At 44.0% G+C, this 22,757-nt stretch overlaps 1 protein-coding gene across 1 annotated transcript in view; it reads right to left on the bottom strand.

The window, feature by feature from the left end:
- The window catches only part of Itih5 (inter-alpha-trypsin inhibitor heavy chain 5), a 97,764-nt gene that overhangs the window by 23,597 nt on the left and 51,410 nt on the right, over positions 1–22,757 (bottom strand). The window contains exons 6-7 of the mRNA XM_038333708.1: positions 21,908–22,077; positions 20,957–21,073 (exon numbers count right to left, since the gene is read on the bottom strand). Coding sequence (XP_038189636.1) covers positions 20,957–21,073; positions 21,908–22,077 — 287 coding nt within the window. The remainder of the gene's footprint in view (positions 1–20,956; positions 21,074–21,907; positions 22,078–22,757) is intronic.

Raw genomic sequence — 22,757 nt, 5'->3', positions numbered from 1 at the left:
TTCCTTATTTATTTATTTATTTGTTGTTTTTTCGAGATGGGGTTTCCCTGTAGCTTTGGAGCCTGTCCTGGAACTAGCTTTTGTAGACCAAGCTGGCCTTGAACTCACAGAGATCTGCTTGCCACTGCCTCCCAAGTGCTAAGATTAAAGGCATGAGCCACCACCACCCCAGCTTTGTTCCTCATTTTTAAAGGAATAGAAGAAAAACGTAAAGCTCACACAATCCCACTCAGCTAGGAGTAACCACTGGTAAAATGCTGCGTGCTCCATGGTCCTTCAGAAACTTTCCTGTCTCTCTGTGTGTACAGGAGGGAGACCAACAACAAAAAAAAGAAGAGAAAAATAAATGGACTTAGGAACAGAGAGAAAAAAAGACAGGCAGTTTTGTTAGGGAATGCAATGAGTGCAAGAGAGAAAACCAAACTGATCTTTTGGAACTGTGGTAGTTAGTGGCCATTGTTAACTTGACCGAATCTATAATTGCCTGGGAGATGGGCCTCTGGGCATGCCCATGGGTAATTATCTTGATTATGTGTTGAGGTGGGAAGACCCACTCACTGTGAGGAAGTCAGGACTGTAAAAATGGAGAAAGAGAACTGAGCATAACAAGCATAACAAGCCTCCCTCACTCTGCTTCTTGACAATGGGCGTGATGTGATTAGCTGCTTCAAGCTCCTGCCGCTTGACCAGCCTGCCATGGTGGCTGCACCCGTGAACTATGTATGAACCAGAAGAAACCCTTCTGTCTCTGGCTGTTTTTGTCAGAGTGCTTTATCCAGACAGCAACAGGAAAAGAAACTAATTCAGGGACCACGATCAGAGAACACTGAGCAAAGTCACAAGTCACTGAGATGTGAGCAGTAGGCTCATGATGGTTGAGGCACAAGCTTCAATAAGAATACGTAGTTAGATGTCTGTACTCTGCCCCTGTGAATGGGGAGCCCCAGCACGCACATGGTGGCCTCGTGCAGAAAACGGATCATCCTGCTATTGTTCTTGTTGCTTTCTTTTGTTTGTTTGATCACTGATTTTGTTTTGATTGACAGCTAGCTCACCAGGCATGAACACAAGTCATCAGGAGTCCTTCCCTATCCAAGCATCTAGACCCCTGAAGGGTCTGTAAGGCCCTGGCAGAGAACGTCAATAACCAGGTATTCTCGTTATTTAGGCTGTGTCTCTGGGAGCTCAAATCCACAGCTCTGAGGGATGTGGAGCTGGCTAGGCTGTGACTCATGGGCCCTTGTCAAAAATAGCTGTTTGTTTAGCTGCTGGTATCTCTAGGGACTCTTAAGCAGTATCCTAAAAACCTTGGGAGCAATCAGCCTGTCTCCTTTGTGGGTATTTTCCCCATCGTGCCGAATGTTCTCTGTAGTCATTCGGTCTCCCTACCTTCCTCTTGGCTCAGTTACTACTCATTCCTCATTACCTTGTAAGGCCTCAGCTATGACTTACCCTCATGTGAACCCAGGGAAGGAGGGCCAGCAGCCCATAGTCCCTCCATTTCCAGTCCCATTAGAGCTGCCTGGGGGAATTTCAGAGGGGCTCCCACAGAAATCCCATCACTATTTAAGATCTCAAAAGTTAAAGATTATTCTCTATTTAACAGTATTTTATTCTGACAAATTCCTCGTCCTGTGTGAACTCTCCCTGGATTAAAAGAAGAATGAACCATTTTCTTTAAAAACAACATCTTAGAAATCTGTTCCAGGTCTGCCTTAGGCTGACTATGAAGTAAATCTTTCACGCTCCATGAAACTCATGCAGGCACTAGCCAGGATCTAGATAAACCAAAGCACACCCTTGGCTTCAAATCTTCCCCCCGTTCCTATGGATGGCAGGGGTCCTTCTTGTTCCAATGGATGTAGATGAGGAACATCCTTTGGTCTTCTCAATGGTACCCATGGACAGTCGAGCTGGGCTCCTATACATCAGCCCCCTGTTCATTCATGGAAGGCAACATTTAGAGACAGCTCTGTCTTGCACACTGTAGGTCTTGTACTAAGCTACACTGAGAGACAAACGTTAGAGCTTGCATTTCTCTTCCTGTTCATCTTTCCAACAAAACTGCATCCATGCAGCTGCAGGCCCTTGGCACAGTCCTCAAAGACGGAAGCAATTCCCTATGATTGCTATTGTGCAGTGAATGACATCAATGTCCAATAAGACCCTCAAAGAGAGGTCAGTGGAGCCCATGCCAAGGCCAGCTGCTGCCCACTCCTCCCCAGTACTTCCATCAGGGTACCCACTGACACAGCTCTGCTCAGATAGCTCTGCATCTGTGTCAAAGCACATAGGAACCGACACAGAAGCCTTTTGTACCACAAGTCCTAGTTTGCTGGGCAAGGGCAAGGAAAACCTGTGACATCATGGATGAACCCAAGTTCAAGGGAATGAGTTATTAGCCACACTGTGTTTTCAGTACAATGACAGTGTTGTCTCCCCCAGTTAGTCACCCCCCACACACCTCATTCTAAAATGTTTACCAAGGAGCTGACACTTTATATTTAATTGGTTCCCCATGGCCCGTTTTGAACCAACCCAAGAGAAAAAAAAATTAAAGGGCATAGTTTAAAGTAATCCCACAAAGAGGTCAAAGACTTTGTGGAAGTCTGATCAGAACCATAGAAAGGAATGGTAATCAAAAAAACATACACCCCCATGACTGAGAAGCAGTGGAGGAAACGGATGCCCCCAAGATGCACTGGACTTCAGATCCAGATGCATTTTAAACACATTTGAAATGGATAGCGTGGACTAAAAGCCGTCAGGTCTCCAAGCGTTTGAGAACAGTGTGATTCGTCTGCCTCTGCTCACTGAGTGCAGGGATTATGGGATGTGCTGCCATCATTGTGCTGATTTCCTTTTCAGCCTCACTCCACTGTGAGCATCTCCTGAAGTGGAGTACATTTCAGAAAGCAGTCTCTCCATTAAGCACTGAGCCTTCTCCTCTGCCCAGGTCTGAATGTCAAAATCGGTTCAGGACCGAGTCTAAGCTAGAACGACAGTTGGACATAAAATTCTGCCTAAATTCAGCCTTAACATTTGTTAAAGGCTGAAAATGTTTAGATCCTAGAATAATTTCTGCAAAATAAGTGTAACTCGATCTTTTTAGTCTTTGTGTTTGAATGACATCATCGTAATGTGAGGGACAGATTGTCTCATCATCCTTCTGGCTCTCATTAAGACAAGCTTCTATTGCTTTGACTTTGCTTCAACAAATGTGTCAAACATTAACCTAATGATGTCATGGTACATATTTCTAGAAAGTGCTTTGCCAGTAATATTTCTTTACATCTTGACAACATGCTGGGAATATCCATGGCTTTCATATTGGATATGTCAAATATTCAAACATCCTAACAGTTCTGCTTTGGAGACAAGGTCTCATGGATCCCAGGCTGTCCTCAAACTCATGTAGCTGAGGAGGATGACCTTGAACTTTTGATCTTCTTGCTTCTACCTCCAGAGTGCTGGCATTAGAGAGGTACACCTCCATACTCGGTTTTATGCAGCGCTGGTTATCAAAGCTAGGGCTTTGTCACGTTGGCAAGCACTCTACTAACTGAGAATGTGTGTGTGTGTGTGTATGTGTGTGTGTGTGTGTGTGTGTGCATTCCCTAGAACTGAAAATAGGTTCCTTTCCCTGGTTCCCTTTTTGTGGAAGGTTAATGCTTATGACAACTTATTCTCATGGTCAATTTCATAGCTCTCGCCCTAGCCAGATTTTAGCCTGACCATATGGTCTTGTTTGTCCTATCAAAAATACAGCCCATCTTTATCTTTAGACTTGTTACAGTTTGAATATTAGATACCCTCCACAAGCTTCTTTATTAGATGGTTGGTCCCCAGCTGGTGACACTATTTTGGGAGACTATGGGAACTTTATGAAGTGGGCCCTGGTCGGAGAAACTGGCCATAGGTGAGGGTGGCATACATTTGAAGGTCGGGCCTATTCCCAGTCTCTTTCACTTCTCCTCCTCCCAGTGCTCCTGGCTGCTTTGACACTACCTCAGCAGAGGCTTAGGATCAGCGTAGCCACTGGGAACGGAACTGTCTGAATTATGAACATAAAGCTTTCCTCCTTCAAATTCTTCTCTCAAACATGCAAAAGTCATTCACTCAAGGCTGTGGGTAGCCTTCCCTGGGTATGGCGTCTTTCTTCAGCAGAGTGCTATCAAGAGAAATTTGCTTAGGGATGAGCAGATGGCTTGGCCTGTAAAGTACCTGTTGTGAAAGTATGGGCATACGACTTTAGATTTCACAATATTGATGAAAAGATGTGGGCGAGGCATCATATGCTTGAATCCCCATTGCAGGGCAGTCAGAGACAGGAGGATCCGTGAGGCAGAACTGGTGACTCAAGGCTCAGTGAGAGATCCTGTCTCAAAAATATAAGGTAGAGGGTGACTAAGAAAGATACTTCATATTACCTACATATATCTGTACACACACATACACACAAAGAAACACACACCTAAACACACACATGGTTTCCATGACGTACAAACCTCCCTGGTATCAACCTGACAAGCGTCCTGACTGAAATTATGAAATACCTGGTCCCTAGTGTCTGTTCTGAATCCCGAAGGCTATACTGCCTAGCTGCAGGCTTGGGCTGTGGACCCCTGCCTCTTTCATTCTGCAGATTTTTGATGTCTAACTCTGCAGCTGCATCTGAGCCATTCGACTGGCCTATGCCCCATTCAACTTCCCCTTAGGTCTTGCATTCTCATGGTTCCTGTTTCTCTGGTGTGTGTCTACGCTTGGGTTCTCACTCTAGAGTCCCAGGATGTGGAATGCTGGAACCATCAACGAGGGGAACACAGAGGCTGAGAAAAAGCCACACTCAATGTGAAATTGTTGGACTATTATGTAAGAAATAAACACAGTTTACCAAAGACTTAGATTGTATATTCAGGAAATAGTTAGAGGACGTGGAGCTCTCGTCTGTCAGGCAGAGAGAGTGACGCAATCTCTGAGTCTCCATTCATCTCATGCTCTTAAGGCCGCCACAAAAGTTGGACAAGTACGACTTTTGTTATTGAAGGGAAAAGATCATAAGGCCATTTTAATCGTTAATAGAGAGTTAATTGTTTTCCATCTTCTGCTTTTGTTCTAGGGGACTGAATCCAAAAAGAAGAGGCAAGGGTTTTCTCACGTATATGGAGGGGGCGCAAAACTGAATCCTTACAGACGTGAGCTCCCTGACTCAGCTGCCTGAGCGAAGTGTATTAGTTATTTTCTTGTTGCTGTGTCAAAATACCTGATAGAAGAACATTCAAGATTTCTTTTAGCTCACAGTTGGGGGGTCTCGTCCACTGTGGCAGGAAAGAAGTGGCAGAGAAAGCCGAGAAGATTCCTGATCTGCTGCTATAAAAACAAGCTTTGGTCATGTGCTCCCCACACCTTGATCCCCACCATGTCTCCTCTGTGATGAAACTGTGAGCCCAGATCAGCCCTTCCCCCTTCACATTGCTCAGCCGGGGAACTCTGTCACTGTGATCCAAAGGAAACGAATGTCCCCGGGTTTGCCTTCTGGGTACCCGCCTTGTTCTCAGGGTCTTGCAGACGAGGAGAGGTGCCTGGTGATCAGCTGGCTTCTATTTGGTGGTCAAGTCCTACACTTGTGAGTAAAGAGTTTGGTATAGCCTGAGGGAATTGGGATGGGCTCAATTTTTGTGTATCTGCTCCTCATACTTACATTATAACCACGCTCAAGCTAGAAGGAGATTTCAGAGGATCAAAAACACAGTGTCTAGCTCAGGAATTATATAACTCATCTCTTCTTTAATCCCAGTTCAGACTAAGGGCCAGCTCAATAGTGGTGTTGGATGGCAAGAAAGTCAAATGCTAAATGTTCATCCAGGAGAGGCAGGGTTTGGTCCTCACGGAAGCAGACCTGCCGGAGCCAGACTCTAGAAGATTTTACCCAGAAATTGGGAAGTCATAACATGGCTGCTCTAGAGCCACGATTTTGCCATGGATTGTTGTGGCTTGTGTGTTACACAAATGTGCTTGTGTGAATGTGTGCACATGTATGTGCAGCCATGCATGCAAGTGTGTTCATGCATGTGGGAGCCTTATTTTTTTTGAGACGGGGTCACACATTGACTCTGAAGCTCAATAATTCACCTAGGCTGGCTGACCAGTGGACCCGCCCAGCTCTACCTCCCCGGCACTGAGTGACAGACCTGTAGAGTCACAGTCAGCTTTTCTCATGGGTAATGGGAGCCAAGTTCAGGTCCCTGTGCTTGCATGATAAGCACTTTGCTAGCTAAGCCATCTCCCCAGACCTATTCCTGGTTCTTTAGCCTCAAGACACATGACTATAGAAGCCCCAGACTTCTCTCTAGTGTATCTACACAGCACTGTGTGCATCAGACACTAAGCAGGTTCCATGCTACAAATTGAGAGATACAGAAGCAGGCTCTGGTACTACTAGGGGCATGGCCACATGAATGCACATGGCCAGTTCCACAATGGAGAAGGGAGTTCAACAACCGGATCACCACCACTGGACAGTAGTGCCATGAGAAGGGCTTTCGTTGTCATACTAAATTCCATTTCCAAAATATCCCTTCATTCGTTCTAGAATTATTCATTATACAGACAGCATTCCTTTCCTTCATCTACCTTTTCTCCTCTCTCTAGAACCCCTCCATAAGGCCTAGACTCTCTCCCTCCCTAAAGGGATCTCATCCATTCTTAGCTACTACGTCTGTTTGGAGATTTCTCAAGTCTACACTCCAGGCCTGATTTCTCTTGTTCTCCTTTCTGGATAATCCTGTCACCTTTATCTTAGTCTTCTGGAGACATAATCCATGATATTCCTAAACACAAAGCATTGCCCTGCTACCGGCTTCCATACATTAAAAATGGTTCCAAAGTCTGCAGCAGCCTCTTTCATTCTCCCGTTCTGCTGTAGCCAGTTTTAGGGGAGAGAGGAGGGACATCTGTGGTTTAATATCTTCCGAGAGGATGTCACTAGAGAGGAAGCATGGACATATATTTCCCATAAGCTTCTACTAAGAACTTCTGGCTCAGAAGCCCTTTATATATGTTTTCAGAGAGTTCCTTGACCATATGACTATATAGCTTTATCACCAGCTACAGGTCTATTTTACTTAAAACTCATGGTTATGAGTAAAGCTCCCTCCCCCATCCAGGCAGGTCCACAGACTAGACAGGTAAAGTGTCATTTGTGACACATTAGTGAGTAGAAGTTTTTCATATTATAGGGAGGGGTGTGATCCTTCAAAGGAATCGGGTCTCTGCAAGGTCTCCGGCTCAACTCTTCATCTCAGAGGGTGCAAGGTCTTAGTATCTGCTGTTCTTATGGCGATGCTTAAACCTTGAACTCCTGAGACTAATACCCTAGAGAGGGACATCACTTAGTTTAGATACTCACCAACTGCTTTTCAGTGATCCTTCCTTCCTGCTTTCCTCCCTTCGCCCTCCCTCTCTCTCATTTTGAAACAGGATCTCACTCAGAAACCAGCCTTCAACTTGCTATGTAACTCAGGCTTGCCTCTGACTCATGGCACTTCTCCTGCCTCAGCTTCCAAAGTGCTGGGATTAGAGGTGTGAGCCACCTCTTCAGTGGTAGATACTATGACGTTGTTTGCTTGTCTAGCAGCCCAGCTATACACTTGAGGTCTTGTTCTGATTTCACTTTCTTTACAAATGTTCATGTCAAGAAAGCTTTCCTATGACCTGCTCCAAACCTATCACCCAAGCCTTCTGATTACAACATGTTCATTCTTGTTTTCAGCCTTTCTCCAAAGTCATCCCTGTGCTGCCAAGAAAACTGCACCCAACGACAGCCCCTTCTTACTCCCCCGTCATTCTTTTTTGTTGTTGTTTTGTTTTTGCTGCTCAGCTCTTTCTCATCCCTAGAATTCTTTCACTGTCTACGTGGCAGAATAGATTTGAATAATGTACAAATGTTCGGCATTTCTCTTCACCAGCAAAATGCTGTCCTGCATTAAAGTGGCTTACAGTTGGATAATCTTTCTGAATCTCTGTGGATCAGTTACTCTTCCTGCTGCTATGATGAAGCGCACTGGCAAAAGCAACTTCAGGTAGAAACTGTGTATTCTGTCTCAGAGGTCACAAAAGCAGCCACAGACAACAGAAAGTGATGAATCTATGCATAGTACATGGCTCGCTTTCTCTGTTTTCTGCAGGATCCCCTGTGTAAGAAACAGCCCCACCCGCAATTAAGATGGGTCTTCCCACATCAATTAACATGTAATCAAGATAATCTCCCACAGACATGCCCAGAGGCCCATCTCTCAGATAAGTTTAGAGTCTGGGATGTTGGTGATTAACACTGGCATCTCCCTCCCATATTCTCGTGCATGCTACCTGTTTGTTGGCCCAGGTCTTCCCTCCCATCCTTACCTCACTTGCTCAACTAACTTCCAAGGACCTTCTAGACTCACCTATGCCATCCCCTAAGCGTTCCTCTCCACCTCCCACCACACACATACACCACTTTTATTCTTAAGAACTGGTCCCCACCTTATGGCACAATAACCAGAGCTTCCATCTCTATTCTGCTGACCACTTGGCTGTAGTGATATTTTCTTTGTATTTTAATAAACAAAGCTTGCCTGAAGATCAGAATGCAAAACTAAAGCCACTGCAGGCCAGGAAGTGGTGTCACACACTTTTACTCCCAGGACGCGGGAGACAGAGGCAGACGGATCGCTGTGAGTTCAAGGCTACCCTGGGCTACACAAGGTAGATCCAGAAACAGATCCAGGTGGTGGTGGTTCACACCTTTGACCTCAGGATTTGGGAGTCACACACCTTTAATCCCAGCACTAGGGAGGTGAAGACAGGAGCAATATGGCTGGTGGCGAGAGGAACATACAGGGAAGAGACAGGAACTCAATGGCGTGTGGAGTCTGAGGTTTGGTGGAGGTAGGATGGCTCATTTCAGTCTGAGGTAGAGGTAAGAGCCAGTGGCTGGCTGCTTTGCTTTTCTGACCTTCAGCTTGCACCCCTCTCTCTGTCTCTGGGTTGTTGTTATTCGTGCTACACTTGCCCTGTCGGTTTTCTCTGATTCTCGGTTTCTTTTGGCTTCTTATGAGAAGAGGCTCTCCTTTTTATCTGCGAATTTCCTCATGCCCCACAGTACACAATCACATGTTTGTTTCATTCTCGAAGAATCTGAATCTGGAGTCAAAGCCAAGATGAAACTTAGGGGAGAATAAGGTGTCCTGAACAAGAAAAGGGGCTGGCTGCACTCTGGCAGCCCTGAGGAATTTACCCAGCTGCCATTCGAATCACCCAGCCAAGGCTGTGAAGTCCCTGGATTGGCAAAGTCTTCGGACACCCAGATAAGCACTTCCAGCCTGGTTATCTCTTTTAATTCTCTCTGACTCGCAGTGTTTATCTTTCTGTTACCTGAAGTGGTTTCCTTTCAGCCTCTCTGTAGCCCTTTTGTATAAAACCCTGCTGATCCCAGCTAGAGAGCTGGGGGCAGACTTTTCAGGAAGCCGAGCTCTAGGTCCAGACTTTCCATTACCAGCTGGTGCCATGATTTCAGACGCTGACAAACTGCAACCTGAGTGGCTTTGGGCACCTCTCCACAAGCTCTCTTTGTACAGCAGCCCAAGGGTCTGTGCTCAGAGACGCTCCGCGTTTGTAAGCCAGCCCTCATTTAGGGAAATCTTCAGTTGCCTCAAAACCAAATTTTTAAATGGGGACCTCCCAGTTATTTAAAGTTAGTTGCGCTATTGCAAGATGGGTTGGTGGGTAAAGGCACTTGCTGCCAAGCTGCGTGACTGGAGTTCTAATTCAGGAACCCGTATGGTAGAGAGGGAGAGAGCCTTCTCCAGCAAGTTGCTTTCTGACCTCCCCTGCAGTGTTGTTCACACTTGCAGACAAACACACACCCACTGAATAATTAAGGTTAAAAAATTAGCTACAGAGCCAGGCGGTGGTGGCGCACGCCTTTAATCCCAGCACTCGGGAGGCAGAGGCAGGCGGATCTCTGAGTTCGAGGCCAGCCTGGTCTACGAGAGCTAGATCCAGGACAGGCTCTAGAATCTACAGGGAAACCCTGTCTTGAAAAAAAAAAAACCCAAAAAATTAGCTGCAGTGTTGTTCACACTTGCAGACAAACACACACCCACTGAATAATTAAGGTTAAAAAAATTATCTATCTTATCAATGTGGGAGAACAAGTTTTTCTTGGAACTACAGATCTCAGGGTTTACAAATGACCCAAGGAAAGTATTTTGCCCTCTGCTCATATATTAATTACTTCATATCATGGCTCAGACACAAACACACACACACACACGTTTTCCTCACTGTCCTCTGTACCCTGCCCTATGTCCCAGATCTCTATTTTGAAATATATTCCTGAAATATCCATCCCCTAGTGGCAAGGGCAGCTAAATCAGAGCATCGAACTGAAATGACTAGTCCCGTGCAGTCAGTCATTGCACTAGGTGAGAGGTCAGAGAACTGCGGCCCACAGCAGAACCCGATCTCAGCTTGTGCTGGGAAATGAAGTTTTACTACAATATGACACTACTATCTCCGCATGTTGTCTGTGGTTGCAGGACAGTAGCAGAATTGCTGGGCTGGAATCGCAGCTCAGTGGTAGAGTGCTTGCCTAGTATGTGTGAAGTCTGGGGTTCAATCCTCAGTACCACCCAAAACAACCAAGCAGGCATAAGCAGTGGTGGTAAGTAGTTACAAAGACTTCCGGGGCTGCAGGCAGGGCTCAGAGATCCAGGGTTCTGGCTGCTCTTTAAGACCTCAGTCTAGTTCCCAGAACTCACACCAGCTCACAACCATGTGAAACTCAGTCCCAGCAGACTCGACTTCCTCTTTTGGTGTCTTCAGGCACCCGACAACCATGTCATGGACATACATGTATATTCAGGCAACCACTCATACACATGAAATAAAGATAAATCACTTCCAAAAGTAGTTACAATGTAATAACCGGCCTGAAGGTATTACTCCTTTCTAGATAGTTCACAAATCCCCAGAAACCAAAACCAAGGAGGCTAGGCTCCTTTGTTATTTCCTAAGGCCACAGGACTGCTTTCAATGTAGATACTTCCAATGAGGTCTAAGATCTAAACAGGCCCTTAGGATACCTGGTACTTCATACTAATTTTCTTTTGTATGATGCCACAGTCTTTGTCTTCTAATCCTTCCCAGGTTTTTTTAATTTTTAAAATTTTTTTAAAAGATTTATTTATTTATTTATTTATTTATTTATTTATACACGCCTGCACACCAGAAGAGGAAACCAGTCTCATGGCAACAGATGGCTGTGAGCCACCATGTGATTGCTGGGAACTGAACTCAGGACCTCTGGAAGTCCCTAACCTCTTAGCAATCTCTCCAGCCCCCTCCCAGGTTTTAAGACAAACTCTCATTTGATACACTTGCAACATGCCTTCTTTCTGAGTCTTCACACATTCTGGAAGCTTCATCTTCCTGAGCATACCACAAGTCTGGGGAGGCCCTTTGAATTCCACTGCTAATGCCCTTCTCACACCTCCCAGATGTTAGGTTACTGCACACTCCCTCCCTTGATCCCCAGATATTAGGTTACTGCACACTCCCTCCCTTAATCTCAGATGTTAGGTTACTGCTCAGTCCCTCCCTTAATCCCCAGATGTTAGGTTACTGCTCAGTCCCTCCCTTGATCCCCAGATGTTTGGTTGTTGCACACTCCCTCCCTTGATTCCCAGATGTTCAGTTGCTGTGCACCTACCTCCCTTGATCCCCAGATGTTAGGTTACTGCACATTCCCTCCCTTGATCCCCAGATGTTTGGTTGTTGCACACTCCCTCCCTTGATTCCCAGATGTTCAGTTGCTGTGCACCTACCTCCCTTGATCCCCAGATGTTAGGTTACTGCACATTCCCTCCCTTGATCCCCAGATATTAGGTTGTTGCACATTCCCTCCCTTGATCCCCATCACCTAAAAGCTACTTCATTTATACCCTGGTAGCTTCCAGAATCCTCCCTTTCAGAATGTGGCAGGCTCACAGTTTCGTGAAGACCTGTGTGCTAGAGTTCTAGACATTTCTGGACTCCACAGTCATGCTCTCTCTTAGCATCTGCATGGTCTTCATGCTCAGCTACAACCTGGCCAACCAAATCACAGAGGAGAAAGAAACAGGCACCCTGTTTTTACCCAGGTGTGCTTCATGTTAAATAAGAATAAGTTGTTCATTTATTCTGTGCATCAAAGCAGAATCACATCATTAGTTATTTGTAGTACCCAGCTGCTGGCTAGAACCCTGAGAAAGTGATTTCTGTGTGCATCTACCTGCACCATGCAGCATTCTCCATTACTATGCGCCAACAAGAACAGATGGGGGCTCAAAGTTTGAGAGGTGGTCCACGACTAAGGTTACCTTCAGGGGCTTAAGAGTGAGCTTGGGGTAGATTTGAATCCTAGCTCTCTTCTTTTTAACTTTGTGTATTGCAGATGGGTATGACATCATGTTCCTGCCCATCACCATATCATAGATGTAAAGAAGGTGATAAAATCAATTTCTTCTTTGACTTGCTGAAAAAGTAAATGGTGAATTCACTGTGGAACAATCTCTGTACACTGTAAATTTGTATTACTCTTATTGGTTAATAAAGAGCTGAATGACCTGGAGCTGGGCAGGAGGAGATTGGGCTGGAAAGCCAGATTAGGAGAACTCTGGGGAGAAGAGGGATGGAGTCTCAGGAGCTGCCAGTCAGATGTGGAAGACGCAGCATGGAAAGTCCATAGATGAGGTAAATGAGCCTTGGGGCAGCATACAGATTAATATAAATGGGTTCATTTAAGTTATAAGAGCTACACAAAAACAAGTCTAATCTATTGACTAAGCATTTATGGTTAATATTAAGTCTTGGTGGTTATTTGGGACTGGCTGGTGGGACAGAGCTGATTGTTGGTCCCAGAAAAAATAAATAAATAAACTTCACCTACATGAGGTGTATAAAAAGTGATGCTGGGGAGATCATTCAGTCAGTATGGGCTCGGCATATAATCATGAGAACTTGTGTTAAGACCCTAATACTCACATAAACACACAACTGCCCATGTCTACAATCCAGGCTGGGGAGACAGAGGGAGGGCCTCCAGAGCTTGCTGTCCAGCCAGTCCAGTCTAATAGCAAGTCCAGTCCAGCCTCAGTGAGAAATCCTATCTCAAAAAGTATGATAGAAAATGGTTGAGGAAGACATCCAGCATTAGCTTCTGGCCTCCATAAGCACATGTACACATATACACATACACACATACATATACATAAAACGTGTGCTTGGTTAGTAAGTACTCAATTATATGCATTGTACCTTTAAAAAACACGCAAAGTATTGCTGGGTCTTGAGGAAGGTTGTTTCCCAATTTTCTGAGGAAATCACCACACTGACATCCAAAGGGGTTGTACCAGCTTGCATTTCCACCAGCAATGCAGAAGTGTTCCCTTTTCCCCACAACCTCTCCAGTATAAGTTGTCATCAGTGTTTTTGATCTTGGCCATTCTTACAGGTATAAGATGGAATCTCAGAGTTGTTTTGATTTGTATTTCTCTGATGACTACAGATGTTGAACATTTGCTTAAGTGTCTTTCAGCCATTTTAGATTCCTCTGTTAAGAGTTCTCTGTTTAGGTCTGTACTCCATTTTTTAATTGAATTATGTGTTCCTTTGATGACCAATTTCTTGAGTTCTTTGTATATTTTAGAAATCAGCCTTCTGCCTAATGTGGGGTTGGTGAAGAACTTTTCCCATTCTGTAGGCTGCCGTTTTGTCTTGTTGACCATGTCCTATACAGAAGCTTCTCAGTTTCAGGAGGTCCCATTTGTTAATTGTTTCTCTCAGTGTCTGTGCTACTGGGGTTATATTTAGCAAGTGGTCTCCTGTGCCAGTGCATTTAAGTGTACTTCCCACTTTGTCTTCTATGAGGTTCAGTGTGGCTGGCTTTATGTTGAGGTCTTTGATACATTTGGACTTGAGTTTTGTGCATGAGGATAGATATTGGGTCTATTTTCATTCTTCTACATGTTGATATCCAGTTATGCCAGCACCATTTGTTGAATATGCTTTCTTTTTTCAATTTTATATTTTTTTTGCTTCTTTGCCAAAAATCAGGTGTTCAAAGGTGTGTGGATTAATATCCAGGTCTTTTGGTTCAGTTCCATGGTTCTCCCGTCTGTTTTTATGCCGATACCAAGTTGTTTTCAGTACTGTAGCTTTGTAGTAAAGTTTAAAGTCTTGATGTAAGGGATTGTGAAGCCTCTAGAAATTCCTTTATTGTACAAGATTCTTTTGGCTATTCTGGGATTTTTGCTTTTCCATATGAAGTTGAAACAATCTACCTCAAGACCCAGCAATATCACTTTTGGGTATGTACCCAAAGGATGCTCAATCATACAACAAGAACATGTGTTAAACTATGTTCTCAGCAGCATTATTTGTCACAGTCAGAACCTGGAAACAACCTAAATGCCCCTCAACAGAATAATGGATAAGGAAAATGTGGTGCATTTACACAATGGAGTACTACATATCAAAAAAAATGACATTTTGAAATTTGTGGGCAAATGGATAGATCTAGAAAACACCATATTGAGTGAGGTAACCTAGACACAGAAAGACAAATATAATATGTTCTCACTCACAAGTGTCTTTTATAATGCAAAAAAAAACCAGCCTACAGTTCACAATCCCAGAGAACTTAGACAACAAAGAGGACCCTAAGAGAGACATACATGGATCTAATCTACATGGGAGATAGGAAAAGACAAGATCTCCTGAGTAGATTGGGAGCGTGGGTATCATGGGTGAGGGTTGAAGGGGAGAGGAGAGGAAAGGAGAGGAGAGGAGAAAAATATATAGTTTAATAAAAAAACAATTTTAAAAACCATACAAAGTAAATCTAATGCTTGGGTGATAAACGCTGGGAATACATTCTATAATAATTAAAGCCAAGATGCCCCCAAGTCCAGGGAGCTCAGACTGTTCACCTGGAAGGTAACATCAAAAATAATACAACTAGCTCCTGGGAGCTGGATATCAAATACTATGGAAGAAACTGATACAGTAAAGCATAACACATGCCCATTAATGGAGCACAAGCTGTTATACAGGACACTAGAACAAGTCCTCCCCCTGCTAATCCATACTTTCCCTAACTTCAAGGCATGGATGACAGCCAAGGGATGCTAGGCATGTTGCTTATCCTCTGATTTTGTCTACCAAATTAATGAGAGAATGAAGACAACTATCCAAGCTACCTGGGAACCCAGGACTGGCACAGAATGGTGCAGAGTGACAAGGGGGTCCCAACATGAAAACATCTACGAAATGATCCGTTCATCACTGTATTTGTTAAAGAGATCCCAGAGCCAGGCCTCATGATGAAGAGCAACGGATCCAGTCGTACAGACTGGAGGGCTAGAGAGGTGGCTCAGTGGGTAAGGTGCCTGTCACAGGAGTGTGGAGCCCTGAGTTCAGATACCCAGAACCTATACAAAGCCAGATGAAGTAGTGAGCAACTGTCACACCAGCGTTCCTATGGTGAGGTGTGAGGCATAGACAAGAGAGTCGCCAGGAGCTCAAGGGTCAGCTAGCCTGGTACATTCGGTGGGAGACAATAAGGCAGTTTCTCAAAGGAAGTAGAAGGGAGGGGCCAACATTTAAGGCTGTGCTGGGATTTCCACTGTGCCCCTGGCACCTGCACTTGTGCGCTCTCTCTCTCTCTCTCTCTCTCTCTCTCTCTCTCTCTCTCACACACACACACACACACACACATATGTACCAATAATAACAACAACAATAACAACAATATCAATAGTAATAATAATAATTGTACAAAGTTGAAGGGAAAGTGTGGGCTTTGGTCAAGAAAAAATGTAGTTTTTGAAAACATGCTTACATTTATTTATTTGTGGGAGGGAGTGAGGTTTAGGGGGGTCAGAGGACAGCTCTCAGGAGTCAGTTTTCTCCCTCCATGTAGGTCTCAGGGACTCGAACTCAGTTCATCAGAAATGACAGCAAGTTCCTTCACCCTCCGAGATGTCTTGCCAGCCCAGAAAACTCTACCTAGTGGCCACAGTGTCATGGCCAGTGTTCCTTAGGACAGACATGTTTGCAGATGCTCATGTCTTAGTTGTGTAAGTCAACTAACAAAAGACAAGCACCAGGCACATGGCCTCTCTTCCTGCTCTCCCTCCTAGCTCCCACTTCATTGAGCTTTTGAACTGAGTAGCAGAAGTCTGTCCGACCCAATGTCAGTCATCTCTCAACACATTCACATGGGAGAGGAAAAGCCAAGTGTGTGCTGCGGCCAGTGGGAGGCCCTGTCTCTGCTCTCACACTGGGGAAGCCTTAGCACATTTCCACTGCACTAGGAAAAGAATCCGAAAACTCTGGATGCATACAGATTTAGGGGCTCCCGGGTAAAGACATGCCCCCTACGGAGTATGCTTTTTTTTCAGGTCAAATAAACTTCACTGTTTGTGTGGGGAGGGTGTGTATGCGTGCATATGTATTCATGTGTGTACTCACAAGTGTGGAGGCCAGGGGTCAGCAGCACACGACTCCCTCAGTCATTCTTCACCTTATTAATTTTTTTCTAGATAGCCTTTTACTGGGCCTGGAGCTCACCAATCCTGCTATACTATCTTGCCAAAACCCCACAGAGAGCTTCCTGTCTCTGCCTCCCTAGTACTGATAGTATAGGCAAGTGCCACCATACCCAGCTCCTTTTACAGAGATGCTGGGAACCAAAGCCCAGGTCCTCATTCTTGCATGGTAGGCACTTGGCTTACCAAGCCTCCCCCACCCCAACTCAATCTTTACAGTTCTTTAAAAGCCAATTGTTTGAGTAGTTATTTTTTAAATTAATTTTTGTATGTGTATGTGTGTGTGCATACGCACCTCCATGTGTCATTGTTCCTGTGTAGAAGTCAGAAGACAACCCTAGAGGGACAAACTCAGATCATCGGGTCTGCATGACCACAGCCTTCAATCAATGAACCATCCCTGCAGCCCTTGAGAAATTATTTAATACCAACTATACTCTTAACCCCATGATAAGAACAGCAAAACTGTTCAAGTCTGTCAAAGTTTTGAGAAGCCAAAAGCATGGAGAATGACTCCTAACAGGATCCAAGTGGACCTGTGTCAAATGTCTCATGTTGCCAAGCCTATTGACCGAATACGAAATCCCGGTGCTTGGGAAAATTGTCTTTTTCATCAGTTAAACAACATCGTTTATGAGACTCTCCCACAAGCCAGCTGAGCTTTTCACCCAGTGCTGTGGCATTGGAGAAATTACGGATTGCTAAAATAGGACTTGCAAAACCACTCAAGGCAGCAAGGGGCTTTGCAAATTGCTCAGACATGTGTTTGGCTGTTCCAGGGTGGTTCTCCTGGAAAGAGGCCATGCTGTTGCTGAGAAGCCAGGAGAAAGAAGCGTGCCAAACTGACAGTGACTAGCAAGGAATAGGGTTTCAATGTCCAGAAATGACAGAAGAAAGGAGCGTGGCGATGGTCTCACATCAGTCATTGGATTGTTCTTGCATAAGGAGGAAGCTCATGCCTTCCAGAGTGCAGCCTTCTCAATGAAGTCTTAAACTAAGAAATAGCACTGACCTTGCATCCATCCACACCTCTCTTGGCTGCACGCTATTGCTCGCATAATGGTGTGATAGTTTCATGGTTTGGTTTATGGGCTTCAGGGCAGACCTGGAACCAAAGCCTGAACCTTAATCCACTTACAGGCCAGGCTATGCACCTGTACAAACCCTAGGCTTTCCATCAATAAAGTGGGATGATAGACTACTTCCACAAGACATAATTCATGTACTACACTTAGGATAATGAATATCATGTTGAATATGTGCCCTGTTATGTTTTTAAGAGGTCTTCAAATGTCTGGAGAGATGGTCGAGTCTGTAAAGCGCTTACCAGGCAAGCATAAAAACCTAAAGTTCATCCCCAGCTCCAACATAAAATCTGCACACGGCAGCACATGTGTGTAGTCGCACCCCTGGGGAGGCAGAGACAGGAAGATCCTGGCAGTCAGTCTAGGCATTCAGGGAACCCCATGCTCAATGAGAGACACTGCCTCAAAAAGAATCAGGTGTGGAACGATTAAGGAGGACACTGTAAGTCACCTCCCACCACAGTGTGTATACACACAGGTGTATCGACATCCACATGAGAGGCCCCTGCTTATTTTATTAGTAAAGGTGAATTCAGAAGAGCCTTGATTCATACTTTTATTTGTTTGGTTGATTGGTTGATTTCTCTATGTGGCTTGAGTAGGATTTACATTTACTTTTCTGGAAGTTTTTTGGCAAGATTTCTTTCTTTCCCCTCTTTTATTTTATTTTATTCTATTTTTTTTTTATTTATTTTTTTTTTTTTGGTTTTTCGAGACAGGGTTTCCCTGTAGTTTCTAGAGCCTGTCCTGGAACTAGCTCTTGTAGACCAGGCTGGCCTCGAACTCAGAGATCCGCCTGCCTCTGCCTCCCGAGTGCTGGGATTAAAGGCGTGTGCCACCACTGCCCGGCTTTCCCCTCTTTTAGTATTTTAGACGGTGTTGTGCTACATAACCCTGGCTGGCCTTGAACTCACAATCCTCCAGCCTCACTCAGTCTAAAATACTGGGATAACATGTCGACAACAACCATGCTTATAGATAGGAATATCCTTGACCATCACCCGGTCAGCTGTGGAGGATCACAGGTCCGAAAACTAGCTGGTCTTGGACTCAGGCTGTGAAGTAGCTCGGGTGCTCAAAGATGAGCCCTCTGAGCAGCTTCAGCCTTGGGGACAAATGATCTGAGTGAATGGGATAGTGACAGTAGATTGGCCGAGCATTTTCCCACTTCGGTACTTCTTAATACTTTATTGAGAAATAATGTAAAAATGGTACTTGTGTAGTACACTAAAATCCACATTATTCAAAGTGTCCTTATAAATAATAATATTTATAGTTTAAAACTATGGAGATAAAAATAGTATTTCTTTTTATGTTTTTTTCTTCTGTTTTTCAATAAGCTCCCGTGTATCCTTGACTGACTTGGAACTGCTATGTAGCCTTGAATTTTCGATCCTCCTGCCTCCACCTCCTGAGTGCTGGGATCACAGGAGTGTGGCACCACATCCTATTTATGCCGTGACGGAGGTTGAAGCAGGACTTAATGAACGCTAAGCTTCAAGCACCCAAGACCCCGTCAATAGCTTTTCTTTAATTGCTAATATGGTTGCCTCCCTTTTCCAGATTCTTCATGATTTTTTTCTGGGATTGCCTCACATCATTTGTTCTCTTTCTTATGAAGGTTTATGTCTTATTGATATGAATAGTTCATTGACTATGGATGAGAAACACTTGCCTTTTTCCTGCATACAACTTTCCAGTCATTTATGATTTTTGTTTTTCATTTACAACAGAAATTTACATTTTTCTTTTACCTGAAATAACTGTTTTTTGTAGTCATTTTTATCTTCTATTTTTAATCTTTAAAAACTTGCTCTTTGCCGGGCGGTGGTGGCGCACGCCTTTAATCCCAGCACTCGGGAGGCAGAGGCAGGTGGATCTCTGTGAGTTCGAGGCCAGCCTGGTCTACAAGAGCTAGTTCCAGGACAGGCTCTAAAAAAGCTGCAGAGAAACCCTGTCTCGAAAAACCAAAAAAAAAAAAAAAAAAAAAAAAGAGCTAGTTCCAGGACAGGCTCTAAAGAAGCTGCAGAGAAACCCTGTCTTGAAAAAAAAAAAAACTTGCTCTTTGCTATAAACTAGTTAATAATGAACCTATTTTTTATAGCTTTAAGTGTGGTTCATTTATTGTCTTTACTTAGCTCTTTAGTACATCTTGAACAGGTTTATGATTATTGTTATTATTTTTGTTGTTGTTGTTATCATTAATAATCAATATAGTCTTTCTAAGAATGAATGCACAGTAAATTCCTTTCTTCCCTCTGAAATGGTTCAGACTCCCCTAGGGAACGATACTGCCAATAGTGGGGAGTATCTTCTCACCTCAGTTAGCATAATAAAGATTCCATGAGAGATGCATACAGGGCAACCTCATCCATCCAGATCCACGCTGACCGTGGCTCCCTTCCTAGTTAAGTCTAGATAGAGACCAGTTGTCAATGAGAGCTAACATCACACCCATGAATCCACAATTTCATAAAGTATGAAAAGAAAACCTCTCAGGAAGAATAAATAACAATCCATCATTCTAAAATTGAAGAAACAAATATGAAAGAGAAAATCACAAAATCAGACACCAATAAATAACGCCTCCAAAGAGAACAAAAGTTAAAAAATTTACTGTCTTTCAACAGCAATGCAAATGTCTTCTTGTGACCCCTCTGAACTTGGAGCTGTGGGAACAGCTGCAGATTTTGTTAGAACCACTTCTGAATTATCGAGACCTGGATTCTTTGATGTGTGAGTATGCCAAAGGGACTGCTAAGGGTTCTGTTCCACTGTTGGCCAAGGAATCCCCACTGGACATGTTTTTGTTGATGTGGTACTATTCTGTCTCGTTTCATTTTGCCTTGTTTAAGTCAGGTGTCTCTGTGTAGTCCAGACTGTCCTGACACTTACTGTGTACCACAGGCTAGTCTCGACTTTGTGTTCCTCTGCCTCAGTCTCCTAAGTATTTACATTCCAATATACCTCACCATGGTCAGGTGACAACACTGTTGAGTGGCCCTCTCATTGTGTTCCTATATCACTCGCATTATCCTCTCTAGTTCCCTCTAGCCTGTCCTTCTGCTTTCTTCCATAGAATCTGTCAACGACTCACAGGAAGCAGTTTAAGGATGCCTGTAAGGAGGAACATCTGGATGGTAAAACAGACATTTGACATCAACTGAATGCCATTCACAAGGCAGATCACCATCCCAATCAGAAACTTGAGCAAGCAATGGGCAGGCAGCACTCACTCACCTGCTGGAGTTTAGCTCCCACCATGGAGGCACTGATGTCAAGCACGAAAACCACATTCTTGGGTAGAGGAGGAAGGTCTTTGGGAGCAAAGTAGTGCACAAAGTAACCATTCAGAACCTGGTGGAGGAATTCAGAATAAAGAAGGAGATTACAAGAACAGTTGTTAGAACTTCTAGAACACAAAGATGTCATGAAACACAAATATGACCTGAGACAGAGTGTCTAGGCTTCTACACCAAGAACAAAATTACTACAGTCTTGATTCCTCCAAGAGAACTAGCGTTAACTAATATAATAAAGTAGAATCATCTCTTTTAAATGTATTCATCATGGACTGGGGTGAAACTCAGTGACAGAGCGCTTGCCGAGGGTATGTAGACCCCTGGGCTGAATCTGCATCACCTTGAAAATAGTATAAATGTATACATGGCTATAGATACATAGACCATGACAAACCACTGACTTTAATTATGCATCTTCTTCTGACCTTGCTTCTTGAGAACCCTGCTTCTTTCATTATCTGTTTTTTACTAAGCGTCCTACACAGGGAGGTGTCAAGGTTGTCTGCATTCTCTGCGTACATCCACATATTTTAATATTCTCACCTTGTCTCTGCAGCAATACAACCTGAAGGGAAATAAGCTCCGGAACAGTCTCTTTTAATTAAAACTGAAGAGGTGCTAAAATTCTAACCTCATCTAAAACACCACAGGGAAAATTATATTATAGATTTCATTTGCTGTCCAGGTTACTAAAGCACGAAATAGGTACCCTTGGCAGCCAACAAGGGAGCACCGCTGGTCTCTTTGAAGACATATTTGGGGTTTAAACCATTTTACCGAGAACCAGAAAGATCTTTCACTTTCAGGTAAGTATTGGAGTCCATAGTTCTGAATTGAACAGAAAGGATCATGCTCCACACACGGCGGCATCACGCACGGAAGCCATTACCTGGATATCACCAATGCTCTGCTCTCTCTTCACATCGTATCGAATGATGAAATCTCCCAAAATTCCATTCTGGGCAATCTTAGCTTGTTGGACCACAGTCGGCTTAAAAATAACTTTGGCAAAAGTTTCATTTTGGTTGATGACTGTAGAAGGGGGAGGACCCGTGTCGCCTGCAAGTAAGATAGAAACACAACAAATAGCTGAAATTATAAAGCCTTTTCCTGAAAAGAATTACCTTTTTGCATAGACGCAGGATGTTAGACTTCAATCTATTGGATGTTTGAAGACCTGGTATCTTCTAAGAATGTCTGTCTATTTCTCAAGGCCGAAAGGGTTTGTTTGGGCCCATCGTTTGTGAAGACACTTAATGGAGGGGAAATGTCACATTGCAGCCAAGATCAGAAAGCAGAGAGATGAATGCCTGTTCATCCCACTTGCTCCTTTTAATCCAGTCCAGGACCCCATCCCATAGAACAGTGTCACCCATAGTGAGGGTCATCTTTTCCACCTCAATAAAGCTAATCTAGAAGATAGTCCTTCACAGGCACGGAGGTTTGGTTTGTCTCTTGGGTGATTCTGGGTCCTGTCAGATCGACAATATTAGCATCACAGAGAGTCAGAAGAACTTGTGTTAGGATACTGATTTCCTTTGCACTGGGTATGAGTCCTTGCATAGGCTACCAAGCCATCTGTAAAATACGTTAATAGGAGTACCGATGCCATGCTCTGGAGAAGCTCCAGTGATGTGATGTACTTATGTATCACCATCCTAGCTTGTGCTAAGCACCACACCGAGCAATGCTATTACCAAACTTAAGCATCTGCAAAGTAGGAGGAATTCAATATGGCA

This window comes from Arvicola amphibius, chromosome 6 (genome assembly GCF_903992535.2).
Source record: "Arvicola amphibius chromosome 6, mArvAmp1.2, whole genome shotgun sequence".
Classification (NCBI taxonomy): Eukaryota; Metazoa; Chordata; class Mammalia; order Rodentia; family Cricetidae; genus Arvicola; species Arvicola amphibius.
Note: the sequence above shows the minus strand (reverse complement) of the source record. Positions and strands in the feature narration are given on the sequence as shown.